Here is a 27,733-nt window from a genome sequence, read left to right as displayed (position 1 = left end):
AAAGAAAAATCACACTCTATGTCCGTGGTTATCCTTTACTGCATACAGTCCAGCTCCACAGTATAAAAGCGAAGTCATCGTTCCCCACAAACAGACTGATTGATCTTTTCCTTCACGTCATTCACAGCTCATTCATTACAGACAAGTTTACAAAGCAACAAAGGAAGCCAACTCTCTCTCAGCTGATTAATGATCATGAATCCTGTATAAGAGATTTTAGATTCACTCAGACATCAAAATACTACCTGGATACGTGCAACTTCAAGCTGTAGCCAGTGAAGAGGACAATATTTGATTACTTTCAAAATCATGTTTATTAAATTTAGAAAACACCATTTTTGTTAACAGTTTCATAACAACAGCAGGAAAGAAGTGAAACTGCAAGAGAGATGAAGATGGGGCCTGGGCCAACCCCTGAGTTAAAAACCACTTGTCTTTCAAAAGCTCATCGGTCCCTATGCGTTTGCTGTCTGAGGAGGGGGTCACCTGCGTCTAACCTGGCATAGACTAGAAGAGAGAGTCAGTGTGGTAGTCAACATCTCAAGGTAGAACACCAAAAGAAACGAGACATAAGAAAAGTCTGGACATCAGGTAGAAAAGTTGATTTGCAAAGTCACTTTTCAAGTGGAGGTTGGGTTTTTTTTGTTGTTGTTTTTTTTTTTCCTGCCAAAATATACCAAGTATGCAACATGTAATTAGGTTGCCAAACCATATTGGTATGTAGGTTCATCACGCAGATGTGTGTGTGTTTGGGGGGGGGGTTTGTTTCTGCACAGCTTTAGGGGATGTGGACTTGGGAGGGCGGGGGGTAGTTTGGGATGCAGTACAGATGTTGTCCATAAAGGAAGTGCAAACAAAGTCTATAAGGTGTGTTTGTTGAGGGAGGCTGTCGGGGGGTGGGGAAGGGTTACGGGGGTATGAGCGAAGTAGGGCTCACCCCCTTTGCTCATCAAGGTGCTGAGAGCGGCGACTCTCTGGAGGGTGAGCCCGACATATCATCAGGGGGGAAAACTGTGAGTGTGCAGGCTCGGATCCCCCCCAGTGACTCAGGCAAGTCGAAAACTTTGTGCCATTCGTCTTTCTCGGGGTCGTACTTCTGTACTATTTCCACCATGCACCTATTGTTCCACGAGTAGCCGCCCACCACGTAAATCTTATTCTCAAACACGGCCACGCCCACGTCGCTCTGACCTCGCAACATGGCGGCAATAGGTGTCCACAAGTCGAGGGCGGGGGAGTAGTATTCGCAGCTGAGGACGTCGTCGTAGTCGCTGGTGCCCCTGAAATGATTGCCTCCGATCACGTAAAGACGGTCGCCCACCGTGCACATGCAGTGGAGGCCGCGAACTGTCGTCATGGGTGCTTTCTGAGTCCATTTATCGGCATCCGGGTCAAAGCACATCAGCTCCTTCTGAAAAGTGTCGTGAGTGATTCCACCTGCAGCAAGAAAAAAATATAAAATGAAACAAGAGCATGGAAATTAGGGCTCAAGGCTCATTAGTTGGGAGAAGCTGTCAATCAGACAGATTAATTACTCGTTCGCTCAAGTCAGCCAACCTTTTTTATTCATCTGGGCGATGTGGAGCATCAGCCAGCTCTGACGCTGGAAGGCCGCACATTTTAAAAAAACAAACAAACAAACAAACAAAAACAAAAAGGAGACCTCTGACTTCTCTTTGATCCCCTTTTTCCACACCTTCACTCGAACCCACCCGCCAATTCGCAGGCTAAACACTGATTTCACAAACCGAAGTGACATCAATAGCTTTTCAGCCTCTTTTCCACAACATGAAATAATGCTGATGAGGAGCGCTCAGTACAAAGTGGAACACCATTACAAAGCGTCCACGCATGCACACGCATTCACGCAAACAGTCTGTAGACACCGCAACACACAATGCTGAGGGAAAGTGTGGAAGGAGGGAAAAAAACAACCAAAACAGGACATGTCTACAGGGAAGGCTTAAAATAAAGAGGAACACAATCCCAGCATGCATTTGGGTGGAAGCCAGCCTACCCCTCCCCCCCCCAGGCAGATTGACTAGGAGCAAATGCAGTGAAGATTTGCAAAGCACGCCGAATACAGGCAGAATCCCTCTTTTCCTGCTGCCCAATGATCGTGCGCTCGGTTTATTGTTCAGGCCTAAGCCGTCTATTCAGCTGCCATGACTCAGATCTCTGATGGAGCACCCCCTTAGCTGATCAGGTTCAAAGATGGCCTCACCATCCGTTTTCCTTATCCAAGTAGTCCACGGAGCAAATCAGCTATTAAAACCCTGACAAGAGAACAGTGCTGGAGTCAAAATAGCCTCCTTGTAATACCTCTCAAGGGAGTGTGCTGCTATTTTGATTCAGTTCAAGGGCTTTGGCCTTTCCCTAATACAATAATGTCTGATCAGTTTTCCAGTATCTCTGTCTAATCAGCGCCATTAGAGAGACACTAAGAGCAGACAAGATTTTGCCAAATTGATCCCAGCTCTGACAAACTTGCTGAGGAGCTTTTGCCCTTCCATAGGCAGCTTAGGGCAGACTGCAATATTGTTCATAATGTCTGCTACATATGCCCTTATTTTACCACGCCAAAACATTTCCCTGCTCAGCCATGCAGATATAAAACAACTGCAGAGTCCCCTTGTAAAACCAGCGACCTGGTTGAATCAGTGCCAGCATATGTGGGACTCAAAGAAATGATGCGAAATAGACGGGGAGGTGGGGAGGGGGCATAGCAGATTCCAAAAATACCCCATAATGAGTTAGAGAGCCCATATGTAACGATCTATGTATCCACGTATTGATTAGTGTTACCGCAGAGTGGTTTAAAATCTATGTAGACTGACATTAACATACAAAAGGCAGCGCAGGCTTGATGAAACCAGTTTTTACTTTCTTCTCACTTTTCAGAGTGACTTGAAGAATGGAGAGGTTTGCATTTATGGCCTCTGTGTCATGCAAAATACTTTCAGTCACTTGCGTTTCTCCATTGAGCATAATCACCCTCTTGAAGTCGTACTGTCAAGTTCATTTTACAGCCGTATGACATCTCACTCTGACTATTAGTCCCTGCAGGAATATGAGCTCTAAATGGCTCCCCTGTTCCCTCTATTCACTATTCCTGATAAAATAGACAGTTATTTACTCTTGAGGTGAGCAGCAAATTGAAATTTCAGACAGTTATGAGCCATTATGGGTCATCACTTCTGGGTTTTAAGTCATACAATGAAATTCAACACACTTTCTCTTTAGGTTTTTAGCAGAAGCCCCTTATTTTTTTTTAATTCACTTTGAGAATATAAGTGTGTTATATACGATCATAACTCCACACAAAAAAGGCAGAGGAGCTACGCTGTAACAGTCTTAACCAACACCTGCATTATATCACGAGTGCAGCAACTATGTCAATACGACCAACATTTCATATGATTCAATGTGGAGCCATCACAGGACATCACCATTTGGAAACCTAATATTCGTGAGCACCGTCAGCTCTCTGCACTGAGCCCAAACAGACTTCAAATGCATGTTCAGCATAGATGAATCAAAGGTGTGAGGAATGATTAGCATAAATCTGTAAGTGTGAAAGACAGTGTTTTTAAATGATGTAGCGAGTTCAAACATACAAATACCTAGCAGACTGTCAGAAATAAGAAAAAATATGAAAATAAATCTTTCTTAACCATCTTTCAAATGACCGCTTTCAACTATTTCAATTTATCCAAACAACTTTGCAGGCCAGTACAAGCTTAGTGCAGAAATGTCACTATTAATGCAAAGAAATTAAATATAAACACACATGTAAGCTAAGAATCAAAAAGCACGTTCAGCCCAGCAGATTTTTAAACTAGAAAATATCCTGATCTGAAGGAAGCACATCCATATATTGATCAGTTTTACTGCGGGACGGTTTAAAATAAATAGACACTGACATTAAAATAAAGAGGCTATAAAGGGATGATGAAAGAAAATGAAAAATCTTGAGCTCCAATTTTTACCCTCTTCTAACTCTTTTCAGAGTAACCTGAAGAGAGAAGGTTTGCATTACAGAACCATATCATATTTGAGATTACTGTCAGCTCTCACTGACATTAAATGCATGTTCAGCATAGATGAATTAAAGCGGAGAGTACTTTAGGTTTTTAAAATATAAAATGTCCTGATAAATATAAATGATCAAATAGAATCATCTTTAATGGAGGAAAAAAAAAACCAAATAAAAATCTCAACCATGAGATTTACAGCAACATTTTTTCTTTACATAAAAACACCATTAGCAGACAACTAGCGAGTTGTGAAAACCTCAAAAATCCCCAGTCAGTGAAGCAACAACCATACACAAATCATCAGAACACTCAGAGAAAGTGTAATAGTAAAACCAAAGGGTCTTAATCTCTCGATAGGAATGTGGACCAGCAGCAGCGTTGCTCTGTGCCGTTTTCAGTGCTTGTGTCTGAACTCTGTCACACCACTTGAGCCGTGATGGTCTGTGGGCTGAGTGCATTCGTCAGGCTCATCCAGCTGACAGAATACCTTCAGACAGCGCAGCAGCACAGCCGGAGAATGTGACCTGATGTACTGTGACAGCTAGACACAGAAGTGCACTCCAGCTCGGGTCACCTTGCACAGCGCGACTGTAACCTCTGAGACCGCGGACGCTACAGCAGGGCCTCGCCGGAACAAAACTGCACTAATGGGTAATGCTCGTTTACCTGTGCCGTGGGCATTAAAGGCACTTGAAAACATGCTGTTGTGTTATAACCCACAGCTGTACTCAGAAAACTGCCTGACCAGCTTTATCGTGTAACGCAAGCGTTCATTTTCCCTGACACATATTTTCAGCTGTCACAGGTGCACAGCCAGCTGTTACAATAGCAGAATTTACAAGACTGCTGAACTGTGATTGATTGTATCTCTGAAACATGAGACCAACACACAAATGTACACACACACACACACACACACACACACGAAAAAAAATAATCCATTAGACTATCAAAAAGTGGAAATAAACGCTACGAAGTGGAAAGTACTGCCAGGGGCGAAACGATTCATACAGCTGGCTACCAGCAGATTAGCTCAGGCCGTGACCGTTTTGTTATTCATCATTTCACTTTAGTTATATTAAAAAGTAAAATGTGTGGCTTTCATCTCGGCTCCACTCTAATATTAGGTCTGCCAAATCTTGTGATCTGTGTGATCCCAAACATGCCCCAGTTCTTCTCCCTGATAATGTGAAATATTAACTAATTAAAAATTGTTTATATAAACCCTGATAGTACTCATGTGTGGAGGTAGTCCTTAGCTTTTGGCCTCTTTCCAGCACGTCAGAGTTCGGTGATATAAAAATCAAATCAAAGGGGCTGCATGTACTTTTAATGTGGCAATTTCTTCCAGCTAAACATGAAAGATAACTGGAACCAATGTGATAGAGAATGTGAGGTGCATTCTGTAGGACCATCTAACACCGGCAAACGTTTGCAGGTCTGTGGATTACGGAAATAAATTCACGGCTTGTGTGCACAGTGATCACACTGCTGGATCTAATAAAACTGCATGCAAGCTGGTCAACACCTCAGACTGTAAATTGGTTTAATACTGCTGCTAGTATATTGCTGCTAGAGAGCATTTCAATATTTTATTTTCATTAGCTAAAGTTTCCCAGGTGGCACTGTAAGTACAATATGTGTTTAATGCAACTACGTAAGTGTTGGTGTTCATAATGTATTCATATTCAGGAGGATTAAAGGATCAAAATACCAACACCATTTCCATTCTTATTGTTACTTCTATCTCCCCTTCCCCATATATATATATATATATATATATATACTTAAAAAAAAACAATGCTGAAAACCTCCATTATCTATTTTTTAAAATATTTTTGCATAAAACAGTTTTTTTGCTCATGTGTTGCAGATGGATCATAGTACCCATGGCCAGGAGGGATTATTACAGTCTCTTCTGTGTTACACCTCCTACACAGGCTCTAGTCCTCTTGCTCCATCCTTCCCAATTCCCCTCCACCACCACCACCACCATTCCCCATCTTTTGTAGCACCACTCTGGATTAGTCACACTAAGAAACTAGGGCTCATCTCCATACTGCAGGATTTGTTTTCCGTCGTATGAAGTGAACAAGTGCCCAGGTGTCACCTAAAGAGAAAGTACTGGCTGGCTGAAGGCCCAATTCTCAGTGTCCGCCATCTGCCCTAAGTGTTGAACCCTTGCAGGCTCCAAAAGCATGCTCAGCATAGATGAATAAAGTGTGAGGAAAGATTTGCAAAAGTCTGGAAGTGTGAAAGACACTTTCTTTATATGAAGTTTGAAAGATAAAAATACCTAGCATTAACAGGCTGTCAGAAAAATCCTGACTCACATATAACTCCAGAACTCTATGTACTGTTTGTCTAAAATGAGATACTATTGTGACCCCACCTTGCAGTTCTATAACACATTCAGAGAATAAAATTTATTGCTATTGTAACTTTAAAACATGCAATTAAAAAAACCCAACTCTTACCCAGTCATTCAACATTACATCTCTATTTATTTAAGCCGATAATAAACTCAAAACTCCCTGGAGCCACTTACCTGAAATATACATATAACCACCGTACACCGTCCCAGCGTGGCCATAATGTGGCTCATTCATTTTGGCAACGTATGTCCATTCATTTGTCCTTGGGTTGTAGCACTCCACAGTAGCTTGAAGAAACAGATGAAAAAAAAAGAGAAAAAGACTGTATTAGTAGAAAGTAGGTCAAGACACAACTAAGGAGGACAAACAGCAGCAAATGAGGCCTTGGAGGGTCTCAGCGTGGGAGCTAAAACAAGGATTTAAATACAGAGTACACATCCCCACCAGCTCTGAATGCACTGACTGTGCAGGAAATAGTGAGATTGTTCGAGCTTTCATCTTAAGGTGTCTGAGGATGGTTCTATAAAATATCAGAGAAATCAGAAAGGGGACCTTAGGGTTCATATCGGATGCTCACAGGCTGATAATTGCTGGCTGCGAACCCCAAAACCAGCCAGCCAGTCAGGGTCCATCAACATGTATGATCACTGCATTGATGGAGAAGGGTTTGAAAAACAGGTAATGATTTACCTTCACATCAAACACCACAATTTAACAATGCAGAATCACAGGTTTCCATTTCACTAGAGCTTGTTAACATTTATGACAAAGATTTGTGAACTACTAAGAATTACCAGAATTTCTCCATTTATTATGGGTTACAGTCCCATAATTCCCCTGTTGACTTGCTCCAGGCTTCCTGGCAAATAAAATTGGTTTCACCAGTGGCTGATCTGTTTCATCATTTCTGCGTTCACTATATCTGGGATCCAGTTTTCTACATTTCTGGATTGAACTTGTTGCAGAAAGTATTTGAAGTGAGGTGCTCCAATTACGGAGTCTGGAAATGTAGGTTGTCGATGAGCCCATCCCCATAAACATGCTTCAATCAACTTTCGCAGAACCTCAGAAGAGTGCTACAGGAGTAAACTGAGCTGGGAAAGGCTACACAGGTATTTCTAAAGACATGAGTGAGGACAAATTCTGAACAATCAGGACTGTTGCTCCACTTTCCAGAAGCAGCTAGCTGCAAAAATTACAACTGAGACAGTTAAGCACAAACACACTTAAATACAGAGTACATCCCAATAGAAACGGTGGAAATGAGCCCAACGTTACCTGCAAAATGCCTGCAGGAATCTCTACAACCTGCTTAAACACTTTTCATTCCTGAAACTAACACCAAAGCTGTAAGGCATAGTGGAGGGAGTATCATTATTCAGGGATGCTTTGCTACCTCAGGCCTGGGTGCCTTACAATAGTGTAGGGAAGAATGAATTCAAAATTTCCATCCATCCATCCATCCATCCATTCGCTTCCGCTTATCCTTTTTCAGGGTGGCGGGGGGGCTGGAGCCTATCCCAGCTGTCTTAGGGCGAGAGGCGGGGTACACCCTGGACAGGTCGCCAGTCTGTCGCAGGGCTAAATTTCAATGAAGAAATTTTCAGGGCAGCAGTGCATTCCCTGAAGCTTTGAGAACACTCGGTGATGACAGAAGACAATAAACCCAAGCTCACAAGAAAATCAGTGTCACAACAGTTTTTACAGTCTGAATAGTATAAGCTTGTGAGTTTTGTTCAATCATATCATTTTAGAAATAGATAAAGATTTTTGTTTAGTGCAGTCCTTCAAAATTCCTCCTCATTTTACAAGGCTCATAAGCCACTGAAGAATATGAGGTTATAGAGGAGCTCCTGTTAGTTACTCAGCTCAGGAGCCGTTCTTTTCCAGCCTGCACTGTAAATGATTAAACCATTGTGTTATTAGTTCACTCACATTGTGTTTCTTCATAAATGAGTCAGAACAAATTTAAATGTATCATCAATAAGTTTAGAAATCCTGGTAATCCAATGTAGTTCACAAACTTTTTCTTGCAACTGAAAGTTATCTTGTGGTTGTTGGTCATCTTCTATAATTAACAGATTTATAGGCAGTTTGTTTTTGGTTTTTTTGTTCCCTCACAAGGATTCTGAGTCATCTCTGGACCAGCTGGACAAGTCTCACCAAGGAAATCAGTGAATACCTAGGTCTGCTTGCTCAACAACTATTATCAAAGTGACCTTCAGCAGTATACAAACTCTCACACCAATTCAATGGAAAAAGCACAATTGTGCTGCCCGTATCTAAACTGCAAAGTTGCTGAAAATGGAATTCATCACAAGCAACTTTTTAATAAAGAAATTATAAATTGCATTTAAACCTTGAAATGTACTCAATGTACGATTTTCTTCTGTAAGCTGGAAAGGTCACATTTGTAATTAGCATGGATTTTTTTTCTTTCTACAAGTTCTTCACCACAACAATAGAAATAGAAAATAGAATAATAATTTTAAAAACTGGCAGCTTGTGGTGACATACAGCGAGACCTGTACATTTTGCTTCTTTTTCAATTAAAGCATATATAGGTGCCTAAAGCAGTCTTATTTTTATATTAAAAGACTGAGCTGTTATTGTGCAAGAGCTATAAAAGGGTTTACAATATGGTGAACTAGAATTAGTAAGTGACAACCCTCTTTTACGTGCATCTTTGTTACATCCTTTGGAAAATATAAAAGCAGCACAAAACTAAAATCCATGCAACACTCGAAATATTCGTTTCTATGTCGTGAAGCTTTTCTTTTAAAATCTAGGCATTTCTGACGTAACAGAAAAACCACACCCTCGTGATCTACCCAGAGCAAACAAATATAATAAAAGGGGCACATCCAGAAAAACATGGAGGCCTAACCGCATGCAGTTAAAGGGCAGTGAAACGTAAAGAAGGAAGAGGCAGCTGTGTAGACTGACAGTGAACTGGTGCTGTGTTTTTTGGTCTAATTATAACCCAGACTGCTTCCACAGTAGCCTCTCTCTGTCCACTGCAGCTACAGAGCTGAATTTAAGTACTGGGTGGCACCTCTCTGTGGTCTACAGTTGGTGCAGAGATTGCAGATTGGTTACTCAGCATCAACAACCAAATTACAAAGACTAGATATAAATGTATAAATACATCTGTTGGCTTTTGCCTTTCCACCAGAGGGATGAAATGTGAACCAAAAAGCTTGTAAAAGCATCAGATTACTGATACAAGTTGATCTGATATGACCCGCTTTTTTTTTTTTCTCCTTTTTTAATCACTGAAAACGCCACAGGCAACATGTATCCACCTCTTTATTTAATCCTCCCTGCAGGCACAGTTTGTGTGCCAGCTTCAGCTGTATCTCATCACCTACAGTTCAATATTATGTACCTACCACAGCTCTGAACAAATAGAAACACTGTGACTTTGTTAAGATTGCATCAGTGTAGGCTGTGGCTTTGTTGTATTGCACTGCAATTTATTACACGGAGAGAGAAAAAAATCTAAACTTATTTTATTCATGATATATTATGACACCCTAAACAACACCTCATCAAAATCCATGACACTTCTCTGAGGCTGCGATGACTGAAATTGATTCTGCATGTGCTGAAATGCTTTTGTAATGGATTACATTCGATTGGGAGGGTGTTTGTGATAATGTGCCCATCCTCTAAATTTTATTAAATTACACACACATTATGTGTGCGACATGTTGAAACAGCAAATGATGTGTATGCACGGCTCTTGATTACTTGGCGTCGGTATGCTTGCAGCCTTATTAAAGCGCTCATTCTTTCTCACACTGCTCTCTCTTACTAAAAGTGTAAAATCTCATACAATATTAATTAAAGGCCCCTGTTGTTGCTTAAAAGGAAACAAAAACAAACAAGTGGGGGAAATAAACTCACCAAGCTCCCCTGCAGCATTCCTTCCACCGACAGCGTAGAGGTGTCCCTTGAGTGCACTGAGGTGGAAGAAGGTACGTTTCTCATTAAGGCATGCCACCTGGATCCATTTGTTGTAGCGAGGGTCATATCGGAACACCGTGTCCACTGCTGTTTTGCCTTTGGTGTCGTAGTTGCTTTGGCCACCCACAACATAGAGAAAGTTGCCGATGACCGCAATGCCGTGTTGGTAACGAGGTGCGTCCATGGGCGCCAGCGCCTTCCATTCGTGAGCCCTCTCATCAAAGAGACGCAGCTCCTTGCTCACAACAAGCTGCTGGCGCAGAACACCACCCAGAGTGACCAGGTGGGCACTGTCTGAGCGGATGGCTGTCCGTTCTGACTGCATAACTGGCTGCATGTAGGGCATCATTTGGTAGTTGCTAGCTTCCAGTAGAAGGTTGACACAGGTGTTGTCCGTACGCATAAAGTCCACAGTCTGCACGTGATTGATGAGATCCTGCGGGTTCATGAGAGGAAAGCGGATATTCTTCATGAGCTTTGGGGCATAGTCCATACGGCTGTCTTCAAAGCGTAGCCAGCGGCAAGCCGCCTTGAACAGGTCCAACTCAGTGCAGTGTTTTAAGCTGTTACTGGACAGTACAAAAGCCAAGCGTTCAAATGGTAGCTTGACAAACTCCCCCGTGCCCAGCAGTGAGGGAAAGTTCTTCAGGATGAAATTGTTGACGTATTTATCCACCTCTGTGAGGTTGTATGTGTTAGCAATGCGTCCCACTTCTACACAGTTGTCCAGAGAAACCTTGACAAAAAAAAAAAAAAAAACCAAGTAAAAAATCTTGGAACGCTGCAAGTAAGCATGAACAGAAAAGGATGGATGTAGCTTACAGCCCTTGGAAAGTAAAACAAACTCTTGGCCTACAATGGGTCATTCTTTTAGTTGTATAGAAATCTATGGAAAAATGTCCTCAGACCTTTGCTCTGTGAATTTACGAGCCTTTTGCTAGTTTCAAGTCCCAGTGAATGAAACATAAATGAAAGAATATGCTATCATATTGACTAATGCTCAACTCAAGGGAAAGAAGTCTCATTACAAAGAATCAGTGCTTTAGCAATTTAACACACAGCAGATGTCAACTGACTCTGCTGCTTTTGTCCATTTTATATCACTTTAAATGTAAAAAATGTGGGTTTTCAGACAGTTGGCAAGAAAACCAGCTTTAATACACCTTGATAAATTTATCAGTAAAAACAGATTGCTGCACTGCATTAAAGAAAAAACAAGTACATACACTCTGTAAACACTAATAACTGCTCATATACATTTTTAAACACTTTGCTGTCAGCACTAATAGATAGTCACTGCTTGATAACTTTAGCTAATGAAAGCAGGCACACATATTAACAGTTGAAATTATAATTAAAAGCTGATTTCTCTTGACTCTGTACAACAAGCACAACCCGTAAACAAAATTATTCTTCAAACCTACTTTTTCTTCATTTAAAATAAGTCTTTGGTTTTTTGCTCTTCCCCTGGCTCACAGGCATGCTCTCACAACTTTCCCACCAGTTCAAATCCAAAATATTCAGAATCAAGATACTTTTTTAATCCCTGATGAAATGATGTGGTCTCAGTCAATCAAAGACACCAAGAATAGTAACTAAATGATATTAAATTATAAAGTTAGAAAATATAACAAAACAGTTCTAATAGATACAATAATTTGAAATCATAAATATCCAAGTACATTACACAAATTGAATATATGTGTTTGACATTGAGGTGGCCCTCTTGTCATACTGTACTTTGCTATTTTCTCTGCAGAGGATGTGCAAATAGTAAGAGTGTGCAACTATTACAGTTTGTACTTGTGGATTAGATGGAATTTGTTTAAAATGACACAATGTTTATGAAAAAAAAAGGTTTCAAATTTTATATCCAGTTAATTCAGACAATAAGCTAACTCAAAAACTGCAGGATAGCTGTAAAAACGCAGCTTTTGTGAGTATTTCCTTACCCCAGAGATGAGAAAGACCTTGCAAAAGTCCAGCACTGGAAGGATTTGTAAGAAGCTGGCTGCCTCAAGTGTGTCTTGCAGATTCTCCATGTTGAGTGACAACTTTGCCGTGTAGATAAAGTCAATAATCTTCTTGAGGCCTATTCGGTTTACTCCATGCAGCTTGATACACATTAAATCCTGTTCTTTCATTCCACCTGCACCAGAGGAGAGTAAGGGAAAGAAGAAACTATAGTATTGAACATATAGTATCTTTATATGGTTCAATTCAGATAGTTTTTCGGATTCAAAAGAATAAAAGCTAATATGTGCACACGTCACGTAGATGCAAATGTCAATACCAATGTTTTTACAGTCAAATGACTTATGTCACTAAGAATAGTAAGCATAAGGGAGCACTTTTGTTCAACATTTACACTCAGAGCATTCCCTTTTCACTAATAAGCTAACTCTAACTTAAACAAAAAGCTTTTCCTCTGTTCTGTTATATTTCACAAGCTAATCTGGACCAAACAAAGAAAAAGAAATTCATGTGCACTGCTCATCATATAGAAGGTGATGTTGCTTGATGACAAGTTGCCCATCAAAGCTTGAGTCATGAAAGTAAACACCTACAGTTTAATACAAGACAAATTCAGTGCAGTAAGGTTGCGTTCTCTGACAACATCTGTGCTACTCGTTTTCCCCGCGTCAGATTAAAAGCTTTCAGTTTAATTACCCAGATATCTTTGTTATCCGAAAGTGAATGAAGAAAATTTTTGCAGTCTGTTATTCCTGAAAATACCACACAAACACTCTCTATGTACTTAAAAAGAGCTCAAGGTTCTTCTGCCTCTGCATACAGTGCACGAAGGAGATGAAACAGGCAAGTAGGTCATTTATATTCATTGCGAGCACAAATGACCATGAACATGAATGCATAACAATGGCTCAAACAAGCTGGTTTTATAACATGAATATATGCTCAGTACTGGAGGGATGAGGGCACAAGGTCAATTTGAGTAATTTATTCACAATGCAAAATTCTAGCAACATGACTGCCACTGTGTAGAAACAGAAATGCTCATGAAAAGAAAGCAATTTAGTGGAAAATACAGAGATATAGAGTACTTAAATGCCTGTGCCACTGTCACAAATATCACAAAATTCTACATCATGGTTTGGCTGGAGTAAGGGCTTGTAGACCAACCTGTGAACATGGCTTTGAAATAGTCGGAGGAGGAGGCCATCATTGCACGGTGCACAGGGAAAGCTTCATCACAGTCGCCAGCCACCAATGTGACATCACAGAGCAATCCCTCTATCCTCAGCTGGTCAAATCCCTTAAAAAGAAAAAAGAAAAAAAAACATGAAAGAGAGAGAGGTTTGTTTCTGACCCTGAGCTTAGAGCACCTGAACTGCTCTGATTTTACTCCCAAGAAGAAGATCTCGGCTTAGACAAAGCCAGATGAAAAACACCATTACTAAAACTTTCAAATATGGCTGCTGCCAAAAAAGGAAAAAGCAGTCAGTGCTTTAGGGCTCAACACAATGAACTTGTGTGGTTCAGTGAGGATAAAAACAAAATGCCGTCAGCAACGGCCTGTCAGACATGAGCTCATGGACCTGAAATGATATGTGACAGCGCTCTAGTCTTGAGCTGGAGCTGACCGACTGATTGTTGCCTTCATATTTTCTTGGCTTTCTTACGCACAACTGGTTCAAAGTGACATGTTCAGAATTACAGGGATTTTTTTCTCTTGTTGGCATAAAAACCTGATGCAAAGTTACAGCTAAAAGGCATTACCTACACTAAACATGGGCAAACACACTTTAATTCATAAGTGGATATTGCACTTATTCACCCAACGCCTGATTTCACAACCTACCAGCTGACTGTTCTTCTGATTATGGTTATGGCAGGGTGCACTAATAATGTGCAAGCCAAAAACCGCCTTGAGGCAACAGTTACTGTGATTTGGCGCTATTTAATAAAACTAAATTGAATTTAAAAAAAAAACAAAAAAACAAAAACCTGTATAACACATACAGACTCTAAAACAACCCCTGCAATAATCAGTGGGCGGGTTTTTTGGTGGATGCTTCCAAATGCACCACCTAATTGAGACTAACAGATTCTATAATCAGAGTGTACGATCACATCAGGCTAGAAAAATCATTAGCATTCCCTTACTGTGCTGTGGCAGCAAAAGATTAATGAGCTGCAAAAGCAGCCAACGGCCATTCATTTTCAGTGAGAGCCGATGACGAAGGACAGTTATTGCTGTTGCAGCAAACAGCATGATGCCAGCACTCACTAGCACAACTTTAGGGTGATCTTCACTTTGCACCAATCAGCGGTGACATGCTAAAGCTGCCACCAACTGTAACATTCATGCAGCTTCCTGACTATTGGGGGGGGGGGGGGGGGGGGGGGGGGGGTATATATGTACAAGATGAGTGAGCTTTCGTTATATTTTTCATCAACAGTAAATCAGGTTGCGCTCACCCCTTACATCAAATTACATAGACACCAAATCCCAACTGTTTTGGATTATTACTGAAACACAAGACGAGATATTAAACTGTGCCCAGTAATCCATGGTATCAATTCCCTTATGTTGTGTGATACCGCAATGTTACCAGTTTTTAATCTTCAAAGAAATCCAATTAAAACAAATATTCAACATCTTGCTGGCCTGCAATCTGCAAACACCTGTGAGCAAAGCTATAGAAACTACTCACGAGATCGCCAAGGAAATGGTAAGGCCAAACATTAATGTTATTATCAGACGAAGGTGATATCTGACTCTACACTTTGTTTTCTCTATGTTTCTGCACTCTCACCTGAAGAACCACTGAGCTGTGCGTGTTGCTTGTGAAAAATCGAGTGTTTCCAGTCTTTGATGCCTGAAGGTGAGCAGAGATGCCCATATCACCATAGCCCAGAGCAACTTTCATGTGAGCGTCGTCGTCCTCCACGAGGGATCTAATAGGAAAAAGGAAATAAGTTTTTCTTTTTTTTTACTTCAAACGGGTAGCAAATGCACATTTCCCTCTAATTTTAGCTTCTGGAAAGTAGGACAGATGCATTTTCAAAGTGACACTGCTTAAGGACATTTTGGGCGGTGGTAGCTTAATTGTTAGACTGTCACCTAAAACTTGTAGAACTGCAAGACTGAATCAGCGGGGGAAATTGTGGCAAAGGAAGTGAACAAGGTACAATGATCTTCCCAAAGCTCTAACCAACCAGACTCCAGCTCTAGGCCACTCCTGAATCTTAAAAAGCTGCTCATGAATTCCATGAGAATATACTAATATGCAAGAAATGTTTCTCCATAGTATAAGTAAAACATTGTGAAATACCCAAGGCTGACATTGCATCCATTCTAACTAATTAATTAGCACTTGAATGAACATGCAATAATATGCACTAAACATTCTGTGGAAAAAAAAATAAGCTTTGAAATCCCAATGTCATATTTACAGCCTTCATTGTCCACTTTAGTTGTATAGATGAACAAGTTATAGGCACATATGTCTGTGCCACACCACCAGCACTAACAGCAGCAGGATCTGGCATGAATATTCAACACGGTGCCAAAATGACCTCTGCCCTAATGCCACTATGAGGTCAAAAACTTTGAATTTACATGAAATGTGATGTGGATATTTGCTGTAGCCACAGTATACAAGCCCTTTTGCCAGAACTGAGGATTTCCACTTAGGTGGATGTGGTATAACGGTTCAATCCCAAGCTCCTTCTCTCCACCTGTCAAAGTGACCTTGGACAAGAGGCTAAACTCCTAATTGGTCCCAGTGGTCAGGAAAGCACTGTGCCTGGTAGATTCCTGCCACCAGTGTGTGCTTGTGAACAAGACACAGACAGGATAATATCACTATATAAATGGAGACATACACCATTTCCCACAGTACACAGTAAATATTTAAATTATGAAGAGAAGCTCCCTGAATTGTCCCTGGATGATGAATAGATTTCATTCTGGACAACCTCTACCACCTTCCATCTAGAGCCTCCATCATGTTAAAATGGCAAGAATATACATCTCAGTGCAATACACACGGACATAAAGTTTGCAAATGGATTCGCCACTGACAACTGCATCCTGTCTTCCGATACATTCAGCAGCAGCTCACCTTCCTTCCACTCCCCTCTTCTTTTCTTCATGCAAGGCTTTTTAGTATTGCACATTTCTTACAAACACTGAAACCTCTGGAGGCCACGGAGAGTCACAAAACACATTATTACACCAAAATATTTGAAAAAGTAAGTGTGAAGGTGAAAGTGAAGCGCCTGGCTTCAAGTTGACATTGAAGGATTTTTCTGCAGTGCACAAAAAATGAGCTAACTGCAATGGCTAAGTGATAAACAAACAAGAATACCGCCCGATGTAGACTTAGTGACACTTTAGCTGTTTTTTGACTCAAGCTGGATGCTGATGGGTATCACAGCTATGTAATGCATCATCTCTTGAAATTTAATGAGGAAATGAAAAGAAGAAAGCTTCTAATGAATTCAAATGAGCTGCACAGCACTGAAAAAGATCATTAAATAGAAATAATGTGACTAATAGTGAAAGCATATTACATGTCCAGTTATTATTTCTCAAGTTTCAGAGCTTAGGGAGGGAAAAAAATAGGATACAAAATAGTGCTAATGATGATTGAAGCAAATGAAAGTTTTGGGGCTTTTTTGTTGTTGTTTTGCATAATGTCTGAGCCATTTATCCTTTCGTGGATCCTACACAGTAAGAGTCCTCTGGGAAATCTTGCAGCAGCCGTCTGTGAGAAAAAAATCAGCGCCATGGGAGCACGATAATTTAGCATTTTGTCATAATCTATAAATGTGTAAAAGGATGAAAATTCAGATACAACTACGACCTCGACATGTGATGTAATAGGGTGTAAAGTCCCTAACTGCTCCATAGAGGGTGAACATGGAAAGACGGCAAGTGTGACTCAGATCCCCAAGGCAGATACTCTCGGGATACGAGTACATTTTGTTCAGACAAAACTGACATTAGAGAATGAAGCTCATTTGGGTACAAGAGCTGTGGATCAAAAGAAGAACAATACTAACATTTGCTATCAAGCAACACAGCTCTATAGTGTATATCATAAGCAAATCATTTGGATTGCTTTACTACTCCAAGTACCAAAAACAAAACAAACACAAAAACAAAACAAAAAACAGCTGACCTTGGCGTTAACAGTTCACAAAAGAATCGGAAACACCTGTCTTGCATTTCTAGAAAAGCAAGAACATGATGACAGTCCGACAATAAAAACAATGATGTGATTGAATAAGGGCAGTTGTTTTAATGGGAAAGAAACAAAACTTTCTTTGCCAAGTCTGCGTCCACAGTAGCCAATTAAAGATCTGTATTTCTAACACAGAATGAAAACTAGGCCTAAAATATTATTTCTATTCTCCATACACTATATTGAGATGACATAAACAGCAATTAATGTGCAATTGGGGCCTCAAACAGTGTTAATTTTCAGACGAATACTGGCCTGGTTAGAATTCCTTTTTTTTTCACCCCACAAAAATGTCTAGCTCAGCATAGAAGTGAATTTGCGTCTTCAAACAGACCCCATGAGCAGGCAGCGCTTGTCAGATATACGAGACTAATGGAAGTAATTTGAAGTTCTTGTCTGGCTGAGCGCTTGATTTTTTTTTATTTTATTTATTTATTTTTTGTGGGTAGTGGAGTGGTTTTCCCATTTGTGAGTAAATGTTCCCTGTGCTTTGAAGGGCTGTTATTCAACATCACTGAATAAAACATAGCTTTTACATGTTAATAAAAAGGCTGGGTGAGCCGCTGAGTGTCACGCTCTTCTTTCATATTTATGAAATTAAGTTAATGGGGCATATTTAGGTGGAGGTAATATTTTAAACTTGCTTCACACTTAAACTGAAAAACAGTTTATGCCTGTCCCAATAACAGATAGATAAAAAATAGAACACAGGGGAGGGTGTACAGTTATTCTTTTTAAGTATACGGAAAACTACACACCCACAATGAATAATTAAAGAACGCTCTTGATATTGAGAGTCTCCTAAATATGTCTGTTTTCTACTTAGCAGCAATATTCATATAGCAACTCTGATCACAGCAAAAAGTGAGCTGCTCAGTCTAATAACCAATCATCTAGTCTTCAGATTTCCTCATCTTCTCTAACATGTCTGGTTTTTTCATAAATAAAGAAAACATAGTCCCAGCTGGTAAAGTAAGTTGGGAATATAACACTTGCCTCCGTCTGCATTACATGCATATCTATTTTAAGACTGATCTCATATAACGTTATGTACATCAGTAATAAGTAGGCAGAACATTGCTTATGTAAATTGTACATCCATTAAAGCTTTTGATGCAGGTCTATTATAGGAGTAATCAGGTGTGATGGTGTGTTCATCTGTTACATAAAGATTTGGTAGCACAACATGGTACATCTGATTAGAAGAAACGAGATAGTTAAAGCTAGGTGTTTTGCTGTGATTCTAATTCTTCATGACACTGAACATGTCATGAAAAAAAAAACACACTTTGATGACATCTCTTTTGTGGGGGTAAAGAAAAAGAACAGGGGAGAACTCGGGTTTTTAAATCCGCCATCTATTTGTATCATCTCCCCGTGTCTGCATGGATTCTCTCTGGCTTCCTCCCACAGTCCACAGACATGCAATTAGTAGGGTTAGGTTAACTGGTGATTCTAAATTGCCCACAGGTGTGTGTGGCTGTCTGTGTCTCTGTGTTAGCCCTGGTGACCTGTCCAGGCTGTACCCAGCCTCTCGCCATATGGCAGCTATAATAGGCTCCAACCACCCCCATCACCCTGAATTGGATAAGCAGAAGAAAATGGATGGGTGGGCTAAGGGGAAAACAGATGCAATTCACAGAGAGGATGTAATGAATGCTAAATGGCAGAAATAATTATTCACACCTGCTTCTATCAAAGTTTGCTTTGATATTGGTACAGATTATACATCTAATGCATGTTAAAACAATACTAGTGTTCTCCTATTTTTCTTATGTGGAAGCCAGTTTCTGCTGAATGGTCAGCTCCAGAGCGCTTGTGGTTTCCCAAGTATCCTTGGGAAAGATATTGAAGCTCAAATTGCCCCTGATCCATCCATCACAGTGTACATGTGTAAATTGATACAATAGTGATTAGGTATAGATAAAGACACTGTAACAATGTATAGGTGATTGGGTGAATGAGAGTTGTAGCAGAAAAACTCTAAACGAGTTCCAGTCCATTTGCCATTCTTTTTCTAATTGTACCATCACAAACTTTAACACTAAACATACTAATTGAGTCAGACAAGCAGCTCTTGGGGTTTCTGCAAAAATCTCTGAGCACTGCAAAGTCTGACTTTGGGGTAAATTTGCTGGGAGGTCTACTGGGAAGATTTGAGCTTTTGTACAGAAAACTGCCAAATTTTCTGTTATTATACAGATACTCACAGAGGCTCATTATCCGTTAATTGAGTACGTTTGATTAACAGTATCTTGTTGCTACTTACCCTCTTAAGCAGTCCCTATGGGGGGACTACTTGGTTTTTTTTTTTGTTTGTTTGGGTTTTTTTTTACTTTTTAGAGACTATTTTCTTGTGATGTGTAACTCAACTAGGTCTCCTTTTTCACAATAGTTAACCCAAAATTGAAAAAAAAAAGAAAAGAAAAAAAACCTCTCAGCAAAGGTAAGATCTGCATTAAAAACTGGATGGTGCAGCAAAGGACTTCACTATAAAAATTATATTCTTACCATTATTAGTCAAGAACAGAGAGAACCATAACTATAAGGGATCAGCTTGCAGAGTCTCACTTAAAACCTTATGCAGCATTTACAGAACTGTGCAAAGACTGTTTAGTTGGTTTTTCACAGGACTGCACATGACTGAGTCCACATGACTGTTAATCAGGTTTTTTAAAAAAAACAAAAAAAAACTGTACCATTGCTGGAAACAAGTGCAACATGCATCGTTTTTTAAAACAGTGTCTTTATTTTTAAAAACATCACAGGCTGCAGGCTGGTGAATCACCTTCAATACCGCGCATTTGGCCTGAATAACTGACCTCAAGCAATGTGACAGAACTGGTCTACTTTCACTGGCCATAAACCATTTTGTCAACGTTAAAGACTGCTGAAATCAGATCTTGCTCCTAAAAATTGATTGCGATGTTTTTTGTAGCAGGTTATGCAGATCAAATGGGAACAGCCCAAGTGGCTGCAGTAGTTTTGATGGTTTTGACAAAGATCAAGATTGAAATGATAATAAAAAAGGGAAGATCACTCTCCTCAGTTACAATTTAAAAAAAAGGATTCGCCATTTGAAATAAAATGCCATTTAAACACATACAGCATTTTTGCCTTTAGGTTTCAGAATAAGTAAATGTTGAATCATTAAATCGTTAACATTGCACATATTAAAGAAACTCAGAAATGCATAATAATTACTGAACTCCACAACTAAAGACCCAACAAATCAAATGGTCACTTAAAAAAGATCTACACCATTAACTAAGTAAAATAAAATGCTCATTATTGGCCTGATTGCTGCTATTGTTATGCTTTAGTCTGTGAGCAAATAAAGTATGTAAGCGAGCAGAGATTCATTAGTCTGCAAACACAGAATGGAAATTAAATGTCTGCTTGGGTATTGTAATGTTTTTGATGTACATTAGTGTGAAATGTAAATAGCCATCTTTCAGTAATTATTTTTATAGTAACTGTTGCACAGTAATTAACTTTACCAACAATTATAGATGCTGAATCTTTTTGCCGTGAAGGAAAACTGCACACAAGGCTGGAAATGCAGAATTATTAATGATGTGAGGCACAATTACTTTGGATCAGTTGGGCGTGAAAAAAAAGGGTTTCAACTTGCTATACTATAAAAATGTCACTGAATGCTTTTGCTGCCTAATCTGGTTTAAAAGTCATTATTGTTCATCTTTAGACTCATTATTCGTGCTAATAAATTTTTTTTTAAAAAGTTAGCTTAGGAGTTGTGGGTGGAAAACTTTCTCCTCTTTTCTTCACAGAGAAACTTTAGGCTCTGATAAGCCGAGCTGACCTCGAACTCACAAAAAGCTTCATCAGGCAGGCTTTTCTGTCACCTCACATCGCTTCACATCTTTGCACTTTAACACACCACAAAGACTTCAGCACACTAACATTCCTGTGTAGACTTTTTTGTAAAGACTCAAACGATTAGGCCAAAGACATTTGGGATATATGATGGATAAACATTAAGAGAAGGTCAGGGTGAATCTAATTGTTATTCCTTTCACATGCTGAACTGAGGAGCTGGTAGGAGGACCAATGAGGATACATAAACAGACAAAATGAGCACAAAAACACGGAGACCTCTACCACCACAGGAGGTAAGGAAAACTAGAAATATGAGATCTAGCTATATTACTACAGGTCTGTTACATATGAATGATTAAGAATTAAATACAGCACCATCTTTTAGATGACAATGAGAGAATGGAACTGGTAATAAGGTACATTTTACAAGGAGATGATAATGGACCATGTCTAGCAGGAACACCATTACCACGAAATACTGATGGCTTTAACAATAGTCACAATCACACTGACACAGAGCACAGGCAATGTACTGGTACATTTACCCCGTCAGGTGGTAAGTCGGACAGGCAGCGAGGAGAGAGTGGGTTGTCCAAACCACAAAGGAGTGTTGGTGGCTGCCGGAACGAAACAAAGAAGACAACAGCTACAGCATCCCACATAAAAGTTCTGCTCTTCCTTACACACCAGAGAATAGAGTCTTGAATCTCTAACTGCATCCCTGAGCAGTCTGAAGATACAAAGCTTTAGTGCATGCAGCACTGACCAACGCAAAAATAATATGTATATTATGTTATATTTTTTTCTCTGATCTTGAATAAAAGTACTATTACATTCAAATAAATTCTACTAAGCTTCTATATTATATACGTATATAACATATGCACAATCATATATGAACTTCTTAAAACATAGCAATATATAACACTGTATTAATTGTGGTGTTGTGTTTGTATGAAAGATTATGCTCAATAAAAGCTGTCACAAGTTCAATGCTAAACTCATTTCACAGTTTAATACTCAGCAGGTCATGAAGCACATTCAACCTTTGAACACTGAGGGTGGATGAATACAAAACTGCTTATCAAACACTCATTATCATACACTGTCACACACACTGCCGGGATAATTTCATGAAAAATCAGTGCCTCCCACCTGATTTTTTATTTATTTAATTATTTTTTTTGTACAATAACTTGTATGTACTAAATAAAGCCATGCAAAATCTTGCCTTTGCTATGTAAATCTTGAAGTACACAGGATTGAGGGCAAACTTTTCACATTTTAAGCCACTTCAGAAAGTTTTTTCATATAACCAACTTTAAGAACAAATATCACCGGATACATCAATTTGAAAAACAAAACGTCATCAGTTTAAGGTTTTGCATAAAGAGTAAGAAAACCAAACATTGGTGTCGTGGATGTGAAAGAAATTTAAAAAGTGCACTTTGGCTAAACTTCAAGGGGTAACGTTACCATGTGGGATAGGTGGCTGTCAAAACAAATTATAGCATATCTACCGTCTCTCTCTTTTTTTAACCTGCATTTTGATGCCTTGCTTATCTTCTGGCTGTGATTCATACTGTGTCAAAATAATTTTATAATTTAGTCATATTGTAAACGGTTGCAAATGTAGCTAACAGCCGTGAAATGGAGAAACAAAACTGATGTTCCTTAGTTCTTTAAAATGCTGAAATTTGAGCACACAGAAAGGCATAACTAACATGTGTACTTTGAGGGCCTGTAATGAAAACTATTATAATATTCATAATATAGCATGAAGGTAAAATTTTTACATTTTCTCCAATAAATACGCTGAAACAAAATCACCACAAGTTACTTGATCATATATAGAATAACCCCCCTATTTCCTAGAAGTTGGTATTATATCAGAAGCCTTAACATATTCTCAGAAAACCATTTTATTTCATTTAACTTTAAAACATTTTAATACATGCATAATACTGACCACTTCACAAGCTGAGTGTGAAGTAATAGATAAAAAGAGGGATTTATATCATCTGTAAAGTCAATAAAGAGATCTATCCTATATTTTATGCATAGACAAAGTTGTTAAAATTACTATCAGGTAGTACCTTGAAATGCAATTACCTTAGCAACTACATTGGCACATTGATAACAATTCAGTTAAAGAATCTGTATAATGGTGGTACAGATGAAAGCCTTTGTTCAGGTCTTTCTTCAACCACTAGAAAATGTACTTCTAACTACAGGGCTCGCAAAATCGCTAGCCCGACGTCCCGGGGCTAGCGATTTTTCCAGTCGGGCTACCAAAATCCATTTCCGCCCTGCCCGTCGGGCTATCATAGGAAGGAAAGATATGTCAATGCTTTTGCATTCTTTCACAAATGTAGCTGAGTAATTATGTCATCGGCATCGATGAGCCACTGTCAATATGTGACACATTGAAATCGCGTTTGAATTTGCGCTTGTTTTTTGCTTTCACTTTCACTTTGCGATCGCGCGAACTGTGTATAGAGAGCAGCAGCACTGATTGGTAAGTCACAGATTAATTGCGCACCAATTCCTCTGGCATCGTCTTATCAATCGTTAGCTTACTATCAAACATGACAAGTGAAATCTCCTGCAGCAAGCTTAAACATGTGATAGAGGTTGATTGCACAGAGAATTGCTGACCGTTATGTAAGTATGTGTGTAAAAGCAGATGGATTTACGCAGGTATTTTAGTTCTGCAGAGTCAAACAAGACAGGTCCGGGTGAAGAAGGGGCAGCCAAAGAAAAGCCTACCACAAAACGGAAAAGTTATGACAAATCAGACTATGAGGCAAAAGGAAAGCGCAGCTTTTTTGGTTTCATGGACAAAAGAATTTATGTGGCTGGAATATGATGAGCTAAATAACATAATGTTCTGCCGGGTGTGTTGTGAGTTTCCCTCGATTTCTGAGTCGACAAGCGCCTTTGTTACTGGGACCAGTCATTTTAAGAAAGACCCCATCAGAACCCATGAGAAATGCAAGAAATGCATTATTGCTCAGTCTGCAGTATCTTTCCCAGAACAAACACCAATTGCAAAAAACATACTAAAAATAAACCAAGCATAACAAGAAGTCCTGAAAAAGCTGTTTAGAACAGCGTGCTATGTTGCAAAGAGTGAACTACCATTGGCAAAATTTAGCAGTCTTTGCAAACTTTAAAAAGCAAATGTCCTAGATCTTGGTTCCACTTGCCTCTTACCTGTGATTTCAGTGGAAATTTCAAATTCAGGATCTGACACAGACTGATTCATGTTCTACACAGTTCTTGCAAGCTCATAGAAATTTCTGTTCAATTAGAACCAAGTATTTGAGTTGATGGTTGTAATTTGTGTTTTAAATATTTTTAGACTGATGTTTTGTTTCCTTTACAATATTATACATTAAAGTATAATATTGTAAAGGAAACAAAACATCAATCAAAAAATTGTCCTCTTTTTTTTAAATTCGGGCTACTTAAATTTATTTTGGGCTACCAAAAACTGACGAGTGCCTGCCCGAAGGGCTACCAGGGATTTTGAAATTTTGCGAGCCCTGAACTACAACGACAAGTGCAAAATAAATGTATGTGATGCTATACAATCCACTTTAATATCAGTGAGATTTGCATGAACAGGAATGTTGCCTTAATTTTCATCAGTTTAACTTTTGAGCAGCGAGAGAGAGAGAGAGAGAGAGAGAGAGAGAGAGAGAGAGAGCCAGAGGAGGAAGCTGAAGGGTTGAAAAGAAGTAATAAGGGAAAGGGTGGCAGCCTATCCAGTCCCTTCATGTCAGTGGAAAGCTTAAACACATCCTTACACCACTGACAGTTCAGGAAGCTAAAGTCAACTTGGCTTTCTCCTGGAATGACAGCAGAAGGGTCTTAAAAGATTAATGAGTATGGCTTTACTGCCTCATCATGTTTAGCCTTGCATCGATAGGAACTTTATTAATCTCATCTGTTTTAGGTTCTTTGACATTTGTGGGACCAACATCACATTTTTGGGAGACAGATGCTTTTAAATTTGTAATGCACCAGAAATTCTTTTCACACGTAATAAAAACAAAAACAGATCACTTTTTCTTTTTATTCAGCATTGCATGTCATATATATAAATGTTAACAAAAAAACTTAGTGTCTACACGTGCCATCAGAAAAGGCTTTCCTGTGTCAGTTCCTGGACCCTGGTGCAAAGTAACTCCTAAGGCTAAGTTAGCATTGCAGTCCTCGGTGCTCGTGTCAGATTTATTGTCAGATGCATTTTTTTCCCCATTTGTTCAGCTGTTGACATTATTTTTGAATCCTACTGTACAAATGTAATCATGGAGGCCACACAACTTGATTACATCAATAACTAATACACAGAATAGAGTGTGTCTTTATGAGGACATGGAGAGAAAAACGGAGGCACCAATCATAACGGCAGTGGAGGGCACTAAAATAGCGCAGCCATTGTGTCTAAACAGGAAAGGAAAAAAAAAAGAAGAGCTAAATAGGCTGGTGTGTTCAAGCATAATCAAAGGCATTCTGTTTCACGTCTTTGCCTCCGACAGATGGCTTTTCATGTCTGATTTCATTTTTTATTGAATGCTGAACTCATTCCCTGCTTTCACACTGGAGACTGGAATTACCAGTGCAGGTCCAGTTTTGAAGTTGTGAAACATCTATATCGTCTAGCAGGGAAGGGATCAAAAGTCTTTTGAAAAGTCTGAACTTGGGATTTTTCAATTCCGCAGGCACTTGATTTATTGGGATGTGTCTGTGATACCTGCCCACACTTTGCAGACTCACAAAAAAAGAAGAAAAAAAAAGGAGAGATCTCTATTCTTAGGTTGGAGAAGCAAAAAGAAAGAATCATAGATAAAATTGGTGAGAAAAAAAACAGCATCATAATCTATATGATCATGCTTTGGGGTGAGCCTATCTCCTGTACAAAGAGATACAAAAAAGTTAATATCTGATACTGATATGTAAATAATGCCAACCTGTCCATCAGTGTGACGCCTAAAATGCATTAATTACTGACAACAGTGGTAAAAGCTGAAACCTCTTAAAAGTAAGTGGAAGTTTTTCTGTGCCACCTTAAACTGTACTTAACTGCATCCTGTTTGCTTTAGGTCTCAGTCACACATACCTGATGAGTGGTCAGTGATCATCTGGCAAACAGAGGTTACAAGGGAAAAAAAAGAAAGAAGAAAGAAGTTCATTCTCAGACCGGTTTGTGAGTGGTCGAAGGAAAATGTTAGCGTGAAAGTGGTCGCAAAGAGGATACTGCACCGAAAACCTCTTTGTGATTGCTTTGTTAGCTAGCAGGTTGCCACAGTTACCTGTAGATGTAGTTTGTGTGGAAGACAACAACCTTTCTGCAAACACTTGCAAGCTACTCACCCAGCAGTGCTGAAATTGTACAAGAACAACACAGATCAAAAAAATCTACCTTCAAAGTAAAAGTTGTGTCTTCTAAAATTTGTTGGATTCAACAGTGAGGCACAACTTTTACCCTGAAGGTGAGCACTCTCGATTTCTGGTTTGCATTACACATTTTCAAGTTTCATTACAACTCAGAAAGTAAATGGCACATTCTATGCAAATCACAAACGACAAGAACATTGTCCAAAAGATCAAAGCAATCACAAGGAGGTTTTGAGTGTAGCACCCTTTTTGCAAAAAAATTTCACCTAGCAACAGCCAGCAACCTCCAGCAAACACTCACCAACCTGTCAAGGAATACACACATTTTTCCCTGGAGATTACCTGGGGGTTAGTGTTCAGTCTCCAGGCCTGTGTGACTGAGGCTTTAATTATTATCCTTGAAAATGTGCATCCAACAGGAGTCCACCTCTGACAAACTAAAGTGGCTGTAAATAGTTAAATAGTTGTAAATAGGATAATATAATGATTTGTAAATAATGTAGACCTACTGAAACGTGACAGTTTACTACAAATTGCAACAATTTAATTTCATGCAGCTTTTTCTTCCTTATTCTCCTTAAATGTTATACTTTCCATCTCTTCTGAAACACAGGTCTCAAAATCCACACTTACTGTCAGTGAAAAAGAAGACACCATGAAGTCCAAGTAACTCTCAGTGAACAAGGCAGAAAGCCATTTCTAAAACTTGGAGCACACCAGCCTCAATAATTATGAAATTGAAGAAGTTTGGGAGCACCTCGGCACTTCATAAAGTTGGCAGTCTAACTCAGTGGTCACTCAGAGCGAGATTCATAGGTCCTCTGAAGAGATACCTGCTGGAAGGATGGCCATGTTGATGGCACTTCATCAATCAGGCTTTTAAGGTAAAGTG

At 39.4% G+C, this 27,733-nt stretch overlaps 1 protein-coding gene across 4 annotated transcripts in view; it reads right to left on the bottom strand.

Moving 5' to 3' along the window:
• Window positions 1-286: 286 nt before the first annotated feature.
• Window positions 287-27,733, bottom strand: part of klhl13 (kelch-like family member 13) — a 43,388-nt gene continuing 15,941 nt past the window's right edge. Inside the window, exons 2-8 of one of the 4 annotated variants that reach the window (XM_063486472.1) lie at window positions 21,981-22,052; window positions 15,160-15,301; window positions 13,523-13,655; window positions 12,334-12,530; window positions 10,322-11,117; window positions 6,586-6,699; window positions 287-1,437 (exon numbers count right to left, since the gene is read on the bottom strand). In XM_063486472.1, the coding sequence (XP_063342542.1) occupies window positions 950-1,437; window positions 6,586-6,699; window positions 10,322-11,117; window positions 12,334-12,530; window positions 13,523-13,655; window positions 15,160-15,301; window positions 21,981-22,052 (1,942 nt within the window). In that variant the 3' untranslated portion in view covers window positions 287-949. The remainder of the gene's footprint in view (window positions 1,438-6,585; window positions 6,700-10,321; window positions 11,118-12,333; window positions 12,531-13,522; window positions 13,656-15,159; window positions 15,302-21,980; window positions 22,053-27,733) is intronic. The other 3 variants (XM_063486473.1, XM_063486474.1, XM_063486476.1) reach the window with 3 other exon arrangements.

This window comes from Pelmatolapia mariae, linkage group LG10_11 (assembly GCF_036321145.2).
Source record: "Pelmatolapia mariae isolate MD_Pm_ZW linkage group LG10_11, Pm_UMD_F_2, whole genome shotgun sequence".
Taxonomy (NCBI): Eukaryota; Metazoa; Chordata; class Actinopteri; order Cichliformes; family Cichlidae; genus Pelmatolapia; species Pelmatolapia mariae.
Note: the sequence above shows the minus strand (reverse complement) of the source record. Positions and strands in the feature narration are given on the sequence as shown.